The sequence below is a fragment of the Scyliorhinus torazame genome, chromosome 14 (genome assembly GCF_047496885.1).
Source record: "Scyliorhinus torazame isolate Kashiwa2021f chromosome 14, sScyTor2.1, whole genome shotgun sequence".
In the NCBI taxonomy this organism is placed as follows: Eukaryota; Metazoa; Chordata; class Chondrichthyes; order Carcharhiniformes; family Scyliorhinidae; genus Scyliorhinus; species Scyliorhinus torazame.
The window spans coordinates 188,241,959-188,254,227 of NC_092720.1; the positions used below are offsets into that span (position 1 = coordinate 188,241,959).

Here is a 12,269-nt window from a genome sequence, read left to right on the forward strand (position 1 = left end):
GGATAAGCTTCTGTCGGAGGATGAAATAGGGGAGGAGAAGGTGTCGGATATTTACAAGGAACTGATGGAGAGGGGAGTCATCCTGGTGGAGGATATTCAGTGCAAATAGGAGAAGGAGGTGGGGGCCGAGACATGGGCTGAGGCCTTACGGAGGGTGAACACGGCCTCGTCGTGTGTGAGGTTAAACCTCATCCAGTAGGCAGGACTTCCGGTGGCGGCCATGGAGTGAGTTGTTGCATATTTGGCAGCTCCCGCTAATGGTGGTCTTTTTGTGGCCTTTATGCTGGATTGTAGCAGGAAATTTGTTGGGAAAAGTGAGAGCAGAAGAGAGTGACCCCTCGTTTATGGAGCAGCGACCCAGAATTGCCTGGGAAAAAGCGAACCAGGTGGCTGTGGCGAGTGAGGAGCGGACAATGCATGCGGAGATGGTGGAGGGGCAGGGTCTGACCCTGTCGGCTCAGTGGTCGATGGACCAGATGGTGAGCTCCCTAAGTGAGAAGCTCACACAAAAGTGGAAGGCAAGTGCGGAGGACCTCGCCCGGGCGGTGGACTCGATCAAGGAGGTGGTTGACCGCGTGGAGACAAGACTGGCAGCCCAGCGACAGGCGATTCAGAGGCTGGAGTAGCTGGCGGGGTAGCATGAGGAATAGTCCACCTCGATGGCAGCAGAGACTGGGATGATGCGTGACGAGCAGAATCGACTGATGGAGAAAATGGTGGACCTGGAGAACCGTTCTCGGAGGCAGAACGTCCGGATCCTGGGTCTGCCGGAGGCAATCGAAGGATCGGATGCGGGGCGTATATTGAGAAGAGGCTGGAGAAGCTGCTTGGGGAAGGTGCATTTGACCGGCCGTTGGAGGTGGACCGGGCCTACAGCGCACTGATGCGCAAGCCCGGGGGGGGGGGGGGGGGGGGGGGGTGGCGCCAAGGGCGATGGTGGTACGATTGCATCAATTCCTGGACAAGGAATGCATCATGAGGTGGGCCAGGCAGACGAGGCGGTGCACCTGGGAAGGCAACGAGATTCGCATGTACCAAGACCTGGGAACAGAGGTCGCGAAGAGTAGAGCGAGATTTAATAAGGTCAAGTCAGCCCTGTACAAGAAGGACGTAAAGTTCGGACTACTGTACTTTGTATTTTGTACTGTAAGTTGTACTTTGGCTCGGCGGAGGAAACAGTGGACTTTATGAAGGAGAATGGACTGGCAGGAGAAGGAGGACCTTGAGCTTTGAATTAGGAGATCTGAACTATGTGAGGAAAAACTTTGGGTTGATGTTGTTTGGATTTCTTTCGTTCTCTTTTGCCGCTCTTCGGTTCTGTTGGGGGTTAGGTCGGTTCGCAATGCTTTGGTCAGGCAATAAGGGTGGGCCTCTGTGTTCGGACATTGGCAGAGATTGTTTGTTCGTTTTTACTTCTTGCCTTTCTTTTGTTTTGACTGTTTACACGAAGCACGGTGGGAGGGGAATCAGTGAGGGGTAGGATGCTAGGCCATGGCCGGGAGCTGCCAGGCTAGCTGGGCGGGCTAGTTCACAGAAGCAAAGTGGGGGGTCAGCTGAAGATCGATGTGGGGAGGGGGATGGGGGGGGGGAGTGGGGTGGGGGGGGGGGGGGGGGTTGGGTGGTGGGGGGGGATAATACTGCTGATGGGGAGGGGACTTTCAAAGCGGAGGAGGAGGAGGGTTGATGACGGTGGTTGCCCGAGGGCGCGCCAGGGGAGATGCGGGACATGGGCCGCAGACTGGCCTTGGAGAGGTTATGGTTGATCGGCAGGGAAGGGCCCCCCCCCCAACCAGGCTGGTCACGTGGAACGTTCGGGGACTTGATGGGCCAGTCAAAAGGGCCCGTGTGTTCACGCGCTTGAGGCTACTGAAGGCGGACGTGGCTATGCTGCAGGAGACACATCTGGAGGTGGGGGATCAGATTAGGTTCAGGAAGGGCTGGGTTGGACAGGTGTTCCATTCGGGGCTAGACTTTAAAATGAGGGGGGTGGCGATCTTGGTTAATAAGCGGCTGGCATTTGAGGTGGGGAATATATAAGCGGACCCGGGGGGTAGATAGGTTACGGTTAGTGGGAAGCTGGAGGGAATGGCCGTGGTGTTGGTAAATATATATGCCCCAAACTGGGATGACATTGAGTTTGTTAGACGGGTGCTGGGGAAGATCCCCAACCTGGACTCATATCGACTGATTATGGGGGAGATTTCAATGCGGTCTCGATCCAAGGTTGGGCCGGTGTAGTTCTAGGTCTGGGAAGGTATCAGCTTTGGTAAAGGAGCTACGGGAGTTCGTGGACCGCATTGGGGGGGGGGGGTCGATCCGTGGAGATTCAGGAGCAAGGAGTTTTCATTCTACTCCCATGTGCATTAGGTGTATTCCCGGCTAGACATCTTTGTGTCGGACGAAACGCTGCAGGCTGAGGTGGTAGATGCTGAATATTCAGCAATGGTGGTGTCAGACCACACCCCGCACTGGGTGGACCTGCAGGTTAGCAAGGGAAAAGCCCAGTGCCCGCAATGGAGGTTGGATGTGGGGCTGTTAGCGGAGGAGGAGGTGTGTGAGCGGGTGAGGGAGGCCATTCGGGGATATATAGGGATCAATGACACGGGTGAGGTTTCGGCAGGGGTGGGTTGGGACGTACTGAAGGTGGTTATCAGGGGAGAATTCATCTCAATTCAGGCCCACAAGGAGAAGGCTGAGCGGGTGGTGTTGGACAGACCGGTAGGCGAAATTTTACAGGTGGACAGGAGGTACGCGGATTCTCCGGATGACGGGCTTTTGAAGGAGCGTCAGAGACTGCAGCTAGAATCTGGACTCCTGTGCACAGCCAAGGCAGAGGGACAGCTGAGGGTAAAGGGGGCGGTGTATGAATATGGGGGGAAAGCCAGCAGGATGCTGGCGCACCAGCTGAGGAAGCAGGAGACGGCGAGAGAGATTGGGAAAGTGAGAGATACAGGCGGGAAGGTGGTTTTGGATCCGGCGGGGGTAAATGATGTATTTCGGGAATTTTATCGTAAATTGTATAAATCGGAACCCCCAGCCGGGGAGGAGGGTAGGAAGCGATTTCTGGGGGGGGGGGGGGGAGTTTCTGAGGATAGATGAGGAGTTGGTGGAGGATTTGGGAACCCCAATTGGGCTTGGGGGGGGGGGGTATAGACGGGTTGGGGGCGATGCAATCGTGTAAAGCCCCGGGACCGGACAATACCCGGTGGAGTTCCGAGCTGTTGGGCCACTTCTGGTAAAGGCTTTCACCGAGTCAAAGGAGCTGGGAGTGCTCCCCCCAATGTTATGGCAGGCATCGATTGCCCTTATTTTGAAGCGGAATAAGGATCCGGAGAGCTGTGGCTCGTTTAGGCCAATCTCACTGTTAAATGTAGATGCACAATTGCTGGCAAAGATCTTGGCCACACGCATAGAGGATTGTGTTCCGGGGGCAATAGGGCATGTTTTGGTAAGGGAGGAGGGGTGGATCTCTGTGTTCGGACCTTGGGAGGGATTGTTTGTTTGTTTGTTTTAACTTCTTGCCTTTGTTTTGACTGTTTGCACGAAGCATGGGGGGGGGGGGGATTCAGCAATAGGGGGCGACCAGGCGGGATTTGTTAAGGGACGACACCTGACGTCCAACATTAGGCAGTTGCTGAATGTAATAATGATGATGCCTGTGGAGGGGCGGGAGGTCGAGGTGGTGGTGGCCATGGATGCAGAAAAACCTTCGATCGGGTGGAAGTACTTGTGAGATGTTCCGAGAAGGTTTGGGTTTGGGCAGGGATTTGTGGATTGGGTCCGTTTGCTATATCAGGCACTTGTGGCAAATTTAAGGACAAACCGGATTTGATCGGAATATTTTCATCTGCGTCGGGGATGAGACAGGGATGTCCACTCTCCCGACTCCTGTTTGCCCTGGCCATAGAGCCTTTGGCAATGGCGCTGAGAATGTCGAACATTTGGCGGGGGATAGTGCGAGGGGGGAGGTGCAACATAAGGGGCGGGATTCTCCGATATTGAGGCAGAGTGTCTGTGCCGTCGTGAACGCCGTCACGTTTCACGACGGCGCGAAGCAGCCGCGGGCACGATCGATTCAGGCCCCGAAAAGGGGCCAACAGCGGGGCCGTGAGAAACATGGACGTGGCGCCAGAGCAGCGGCGTCATCGGGCGGCTCCCGGTTGATGCCGCGCCACGTTATTTAAAGTGCGCGATCCGTGCACAGGACCCGAAGGATCGAGATGGCTGAGCACCGCCGTGCCGCTCCCAGGTACCGGGACAGTGATCTTGAGACGCTGCTGGACACTGCGTCCATCTTGTGCGCAAGACATGGGCACCCGCAACCATCCGGCACTGTGAATCGCGGCTGGCGTGAGGTGGGCACCGCGGTTAGCACTGTGGGCACACCTCCCCACTCTGGAGACCAGTGCAGAAAGAGGCTCCACAACCTCACGAGGGCTGCCAGGGTAAGTACCCCGAGGGTACCCCCGGGCCACACCCCACCCCTCCGTCCCCCCCTCCACGTCGCACGGGACCCCCGCTCCCTGCCCACGCAGGAGGGGCGGGGGATTGGGGACACCACGTTGTACCCGACCCAGATTGGCAACACACCCTCCTTGAAAGCTGCCATGGTGCCCAGTGTCCCCCACCCAGCCATAATGTTGCCAAGATCTCTGCATCTTGATGCTGACTGCCTAACTCCCCCCTCCCCCGCCCCCCCCGCTGGACAAGACTGCTCACAACCAACGTGAGCGTACAAGAACCGGAGGGGGATCATCTGTGCTGCACCCCCTCACCATGAGCAGAGGGCTCTTGTCCTCGCTGGGGGAGCCGCCACTCGGGAGGTAGCGCCATGCCAGATCGGAGGCGCAGGACCAAGTGAGACTCCCCTGTTCGGCGACACCCCCTCAGCCCGTCACCTCCTCCCCCCCACACTGCACCCCCTAACACTGCCCCCAAGCCCCCCCTTTCAACCCACCCCGTGACACATACCCCTCCACCCCCAACCCCTCCCTGATAGTCCACCCCCTCACACTGCCCCCTCCACCCCCTCACACCCGACTCCGCATGTCTAGCGATACATGCCTCATTGCCTTCCCCAGGGCGATGAGCCGATCGTCCAGGGACGTCTCAGACAAGCCCCCGCCGTCCAGCTGCAAGCTCATCTGCCCCCACGGACGCACGGCAGAGGGCAGAAGGAAGACGGACAGGAGGGACCTCCTCTGAGGCCGGGGCACTGGAGAGGGACGCACAGAGGACGGACAGACACGACACGGACGAACACAGGACGGACAGTCAGGACACTGATGGCTGTGAGTCGGACGAGGAGAGGGCTGTGAGCCAGAACAGTGACGGGGACTCTGGACAGTGACACAGAGAGGACAGCCAGACAGTCGCCACACCGGACACGGCACCTAACATGGGCCGCGGACTAGTTGCATCAGCCAAGGATCGACACAGGAGACCCCAGACCTGGGGACAGTGAGCTCAGGTTTGCGGCACTGCTGTCACCCACAACATCCACCATCACAGATACACTCACCTCGGTTGGACACATAAGTGATGAGGCATCGGGGTCACTGACTGGTGCGCCCCACAGAGCCGAACCGGTACAGCAGGTGGAGGTCGGAGCAGCCGAGAGGCTGGACGGTCGGAGGGCAGGCCAGGCCCAGCACCCAGCTGCCGCCCAGACGGTTCCCAGGTTCCTGGACTTACTAGATCCACCCACAGACCTGATGCATTTGGAAGCCCAGGGGGTGGACAACGGGATGATGGCCGTCTTCCAGCATCTTCAGATGCAGTTGGAGGAGTCCAGCTGCGTCCAGGAGTGGTGCCGCTCATGGCTGCCACGCAGACCGACACTGCACGGGTGGCGTCCGTGGTGGAGGCAATGGGGGCAAAGTTTTCGGCCATGGGTCAGGTTCTGCAAGGCGTGGGGCTTGATGTGCATGCGCCATCCGTGGCCCAGGACAGGGCTGCCAGCTCGTAGGCAGCCATGCACCAGAGCCAGCTGGACAGTGCCGCCGCGCTCCGGGGTCTGGCCCTGCCCCAGCAGGCCATTGCTGAGAACACTGGCAGCCTTGCCCACGTGCTGGATGGCGTCGCAGAATCCCAGCATGAGGTTTCGCAGTCCCTGACAGGGTCGATTCCACAGCGGGTCTCCAGGACTGGCAGCGACAGGTGTCGGTGGCGCCACGGCACCTGTCTCCGCGCGCACCACCGTCCCATAGTGAGGCCCGGTGGCCACCGGGCTCCCCGAGCGAGGAGGAGGTTCTGGTGCCTGTCCCGGTGACCCCTGCAAGGGAGATCCCGGAACACCGCGGATCCTCGGACTCCCCATGTTCCGTCCCTGGTGCATCTGGTGGGCAGTGGGCAGAGCAGGGTGGCACCAAGCCATCCAGCACGCCCGCCGAGCAGCCTGGCCCATTCAAAACAGGATGCCCCAGGAAACGCGCGCCGACGGGGACCAACGTCGCAGGGCAGGAGTCTCAGCAGTCCACCTCCACTCCTGCTGTATCGTCTGGGGAAACACCAGGACGTAGTGGTAGGGCCCGTAAGGCCAAGAAGTTAGACACGTATTAAGTTGGCATGGGTGCAGGGCACAGCTTAGTTGTAGGGGCTAGGGCACTTGGATGTGAATGTCACGATTAAAGTCACTGTTACACCAAACCTAGATGCCTCTGTGCTATGTCTGAGGGGTTGTGAGGGGGAACCGAGTGACACTGGGAGTCGAAGTTCTGTACAACGGTGAGGCCGGGTGTTTCCCCCCCACCAACACCCCGTCGCCCTCGGCACACCAACGCCAGCTGCCCCACATGGCCATGCGGTGGATTGTCCGTGACGCATACAGGGACCACCGAGGTGGAGGGTTCAGATATGGCCATGAGTCAGATATTGTCTAGCGATCCGGAACGCAAAGCTCATCGCAAAGCGGGATGTCATCATTCACCATGGCACTGCTCACACCCGCTGACACAAGCAACTGTGTTAAAACATTCATGATGTGCCGCAGGTCTAAGGTGCTGTGAAAGTGGTGGTGTGGGTTCTAGGGTTGTGCAATGGTGCGGGAAGTGGAGGGTGCTGGGTGGTGCGGTTGTGCGCGATCCGTGGCGCAAGTGCCCTGCTCAGCGATGCCCTCCCCCTATTTATTGAAACATGCGGCGATCAAAGGCCCGCGTTCTCGCTCTCCTAGCCGGTGTCGTCGGGCAGCCTGACGTCCATATCCCACCCCCAGGTCATTCTCCTCCTCCTACTCCTCATGTGCAGAGGCGTCGCCCTGATCGGGCTCCCCCTGTGCATCCTCCTCCAGGACATCGCCCCTCTGCTGGGCAATGTTGTGCAAGACGCAGCAGACCACAACTGTGCGCCCGACCCTGTCAGGATGGTACTGCATGGCCACTCCAGAGCGGTCCAGGCACCAGAATCTCATCTTCAGGAGGCCAAAGCACCTCTCCACAACAGCCCTGGTTGCTGCATGGGCTTCATTTTAGCGGGTCTCCGCGTTGGTCTGTGGCCTCCGTATAGGCGTCATCAGCCACAACCGCAACAGGTATCCCCTATCACCCAACAACCAGCCCATCAGCCGGGGGGGTGGGGGGGGGGGGGGGGTGGTCCCTCGAAAATAGCGGGGAGGAAAGATTGAGCCAGTATGAAAGCATCAAGCACGCTGCCAGGGTATTGGGCGCACACGTGCATTATCTCCATGCGATGGTCGCAGACCACCTGAATGTTCATCGAGTAGTTCCCATTCCTGTTCAGGAAAACGTGCACCCAATCAATCACCCCCTGGACCATCGGCAACCCAGCCACTGAGGCGACTCCCGCTGCCTGGTCAGCCTGGTGTGCGTGGTCCTCCGGAAAATTTATGTGTCTGTCGGCGATGTCATACAGGGCGTCGGTGACGGCCCGGATGCACCGGTGCACCGATGCCTGCGAGATTCCAGACAGGTCCCCACTCGGCCCCTGGAAGGACCCCGTGGCGAAGAAATTGAGGGCAACCGTGACCTTGACGGTCACCGGGATAGCATGTCCTCCCCCCGTTCCACGTGGTGCCAGGTGCGCATGAGGTGGCATATATGTGCCATGGTCTCCCGACTCAATCGGAGTCTTCCCCCTTCATGCAGTCCCGGTACACCTGAGGCCACATGGGGCGCCTCCAGCGCCCTGGCACCACCACCTGCTCCTCCCCCCTGCGCCCCATCAGGATCCGAATCCTCGACCTCTGCATGCCCGACAATGTGGTGGTCATTGTCACCCTCCGCCTCCTCATGCACCTGTGGGCGGGAGGGCCTGCAGCATGAGCGGCTGGCACGGGGACCTCTGCAGCCAGTCCCTCTGCTGCAGCCGCCGCTCCAGCAGCTGCTCTGAGCCGCCTGCGTAGGCGGCGCCGAATGGCTACCTGCAGGGCATCCGCTCCCGCCACGGCGGCAAACATAGCTGGCTGGTGCGCAAACATGACGATCTACACGGGTGGGGGGGTTGGGAAGGAGAGGCAACAACATGTTTAACGATGACGCTTTGACACCTCAACAGCCAGGGCCCATGGGATATATGGGTGCCCCGGCTGCCTGGTTTCGCTGCAGACACGCATGCAACCTTCGCCCTGCCCACAGTATCCATCCACCGCCCACTTAACCCCGTCTCTCCTCATTGCGACGCCACTGGCCTCATCCAATCACCATGACCTGCAATGGAAGCGTGCCTTTGAAACCAACGTGCCATGGCAGGCCGGGTGGCATGTCGCTCCCGCGGGTAACCTTGCCCGCCCTCTCCCCCACAGCATGGCGGCATCATTTTCCCCACCCCCTCCTCCTTCCTCCACCCCCTCCTCCATTCCCCACCCCTCCTCCTTTCCCCACGCCCTCCCTCTTTCCCCACCCCTCCTCCTTTCCCCACTCCTTCCTCCTCCTTTCCACACCCCCTCCTCCTTTCCCCACTCCTTCCTCCACCCCCTCCTCCTTTCCCCACTCCTCCCCCCCCTCCCCGGGCATGGCGGCATCCTTCTCCGAGAACCCGCCCATCGCCCCCCCAGCACTGGCCGTGGACGCCACTTCCTGCTGCCTACGGTAAGGCCGGCCACTCACCTCCTTCCTCCACATCGTCAGCCAGCACGACTGGCTGACAAATTTATTGACCAGCGGTGAACGGCGACGGCGTGACCCCAGGTCACGTGCAGGACAGGAAGGTGGACACCTGCCTCATCAACCTTGACCAGGAAAAGGCTTATGACAGAATATCGCACACCTACATGATGGATGTGCTCTCCAAAATGGGGTTTGGGGAGGGAATTCGAAATTGGATCAAACTGCTCTACACAAACATCTATAGCGCAGTCTCAATCAATGGGGGGGAATCAGAAAGGTTCCAGATCAAATCTGGAGTCAGGCAGGGCTGCCCTCTCTCCTTGGCCCTGTTTCTGTGCTGCATACAACATTTTGCCGAGTCCATCAGGAAGGATCCGGGTATAAGAGGAATGACGATCCCAGGCAGTGGAGGCGTGCAAGTTAAGGCCTCCCTGGACACGGATGACGTCGCCGTCAACTGCTCGGATCCCGCGTCTGTACGCAGGCTCTTGACTGCCTGCGACCAGTTTGAACTGGCCTCGGGAGCCAAGGTAAACCGTGGCAAGAGCGAGGCCATGTTCTTTGGGAACTGGGCCGACCGGTCCTTTGTCCCCTTCACTGTCAGGTCAGATTACCTGAAGATGCTGGGGATATGGTTCGGAGCGGCTGGGGCATGCACCAAAAACTGGGAGGAGCGCATCGCCAAGGTAAGACAGAAACTGGGCTGGTGGGAGCACGCTCCCTCTCCACGGCGGGCAAAACCCTGGTCATCAGGAGTGAGGTGCTACTGCACGTAGCGCAGGTCTGGCCCATAACCCGACCCTACGCCGCAGCAGTCACCCGGGCCATCTTCAAATTCATCTGGAGATCCAAGATGGACCGTGTCCGAAGGGACACCATGTACAAACCTCTGGATAAGGGAGGGAAAAACGTACCCAACGTCTCCCTCATCCTGATGGCCACCTTTGTGTGCAGCTGCATCAAGCTGTGTGTGGACCCCCGGTATGCAAACACCAAGTGTCACTACATACTGAGGTTCTACTTGTCCCCGGTGTTACGAAGGATGGGCCTGGCCTCATTGCCGCGGAACGCTCCAAGTAGTTGGACCGTGCCGTACCACCTGTCCCTCGTGGAAAAGGTTTTGAAGAAAACACCTTTGACCACAAGGCAATGAAGCAGTGGTCAGCACGTAATGTCCTCGAGGCCCTCAGGGAAAAGCAGACTGTGGAGGACGTTGGATGGTTCCCTGAGCATACTGTCAGAGTCATCTGGCAGCACGTCTCATCACCAGAACTTACAAACAAGCACCAAGACCTAGCTTGGCTGGTGGTGAGAAGGGCCCTCCCCGTCAGATTCTTCATGTACACCCGAAGGCTCAGCGCCGTTGCACGCTGCCCTCGGAGTGGCTGTGGGGGAAATGAGATGGTCACCCACCTCCTTGTGGAATGTGCCTTTGCAAAGAAAGTCTGGAGAGTGATGGAGTGGTATTTGTCAAGGTTCATCCCGAGCAGCTCTGTGACACTGGACCCTGTGCTCTACGGACTGTTTCCAGGGACACACACCGAGACAAACGTCAACTGCTGCTGGAAGGTCATCAACTTGGTGAAAGACTCTCTTTGGTCTGCCCGAAACTTGCCGATCTTCCAGTGCAAAGAGCTGTCCTCGACCGAGTGTTGCAGACTGGCACATTCCAAGGTCCAGGACTACGTGCTGAGGGACGCACTCAAGCTTGGGGCAGCTGCCGCCAAGGCGCAATGGGGAAAGACCACTGTGTAAGGTCCTTCCAGCAAATGTACACCGAGGGGCGTGTAACAGTGTAAGCCCCCCTCGGTCTGGGTCATTCACACTCCAATGTATAAAAGAAACATGACAATGTAAATGTTTAAGAAGGAATTGTAACGTAAAGAGCGATATGTGTTTAACGTTATCAAAATTGAATGGAAGAAAGTCGAGGGAATGTGCAACTCTGATGGAAATGTACAGTCAAGACAATTCGAAATGTTCTGTAATGTTTATGATAGATTTTATGAATAAAGTATATTTTTTGAAAAAAAATTTTTTTTGAAGGTTCGCCCAGGACGAGGCTAGCCCATTGCGCTTCGGGTGTGCTGATGCCTGCGATGTCCCCAAATGCGGGATACTCAACTGCTAAATTTGTGGTAGTGGGGGACTGCGTTCGCACTCTCCCCTGATATACTATGCAAAAACAGAATATAATGCCGTCTCTCCTCTGCTCTGTTTGTGTGCTGCATAGAACCTTTTGCCGAGTCCATCAGGAAGGATCCGGGTATAAGAGGAGTGCCGATCCCAGGCAGCGGAGGCTTGCAAGTTAAGGCCTCCCTGTACATGGACAACGTCGCCGTCTTCTGCTCGGATCCCGCGTCTGTACGCAGGCTCTTGAATGCATGCGACCAGTTTGAACTGGCCTCGGGAGCCAATTTGGTTAAGATCAAGTGTATATTTGTTCAAAGGAAGCTGAGGATTTCGATGTCGATCATGGATTGGAGAACACGGAGGGATTAAAGTCGTCCAAGAGGAAACGTTTAGAGCTCTGCTGCTATTGGTGGATCTACATGCTGGTCTAAGCCTCTGGTTTAGGCCTAACGCTGATACAGTTTAGACTCAACGTGTGAGCTATGGCTGCAACTGCATCCCGACCACCAGGCTGGGGAGTGCGAAACACTGTCCGAGTCACAGTGAAGAAGTCGGAAGGGGAGTCACCTGTGGACCGCAATTTCTTCATGAAGCGGGTGCAGCTCGAGTGCTGCGGGTTTCAAGCAACAGATAACTTCTGCTTGCAAGACTTCCCCAACAATGGATATTTTGATGTCACCTTCAAGAGTGTCGCAGCTTGCATCAAATTCTTGAACGTGTTCAAAGAAAAAGGTAACCAGAGTCCCCTGTCTATCCTGACTGCGGAGCCTCTGTTTACGATACCGTCGCAGCAAAACCGGGTTATTACACTGCACACGTACAATCCCCACATCCCCGTGTCTAATGTGCTCACGTTCCTCGCCAGGTACAACGAGCTGAAAAGTAACAGCGTGCAACTGAAGGACACCTTTGGCATCTGGACAAGTGAGCACCAGATCAAGGTGACTCTGAGAACAGACGGCGACGGAACCATCCTGCATCCCCCCTCCAGTTTCGCCATTGGAGGAAATTGTGGCTATCTCTACTACGTGGGACAGCCACGAGTATGCTGCACCTGTGGAAAAACGGGGCATG

At 57.6% G+C, this 12,269-nt stretch overlaps 1 protein-coding gene and 1 pseudogene across 1 annotated transcript in view; both read left to right on the top strand.

The window, feature by feature from the left end:
* Window positions 1-659: 659 nt before the first annotated feature.
* Window positions 660-12,269, top strand: part of LOC140389099 (uncharacterized) — a 165,515-nt gene continuing 153,905 nt past the window's right edge. Inside the window, exon 1 of the mRNA XM_072473259.1 lies at window positions 660-836. Within this exon, the coding sequence (XP_072329360.1) occupies window positions 660-836 (177 nt within the window). The remainder of the gene's footprint in view (window positions 837-12,269) is intronic.
* LOC140390914 (U1 spliceosomal RNA) lies at window positions 11,094-11,232 on the top strand (annotated as a pseudogene).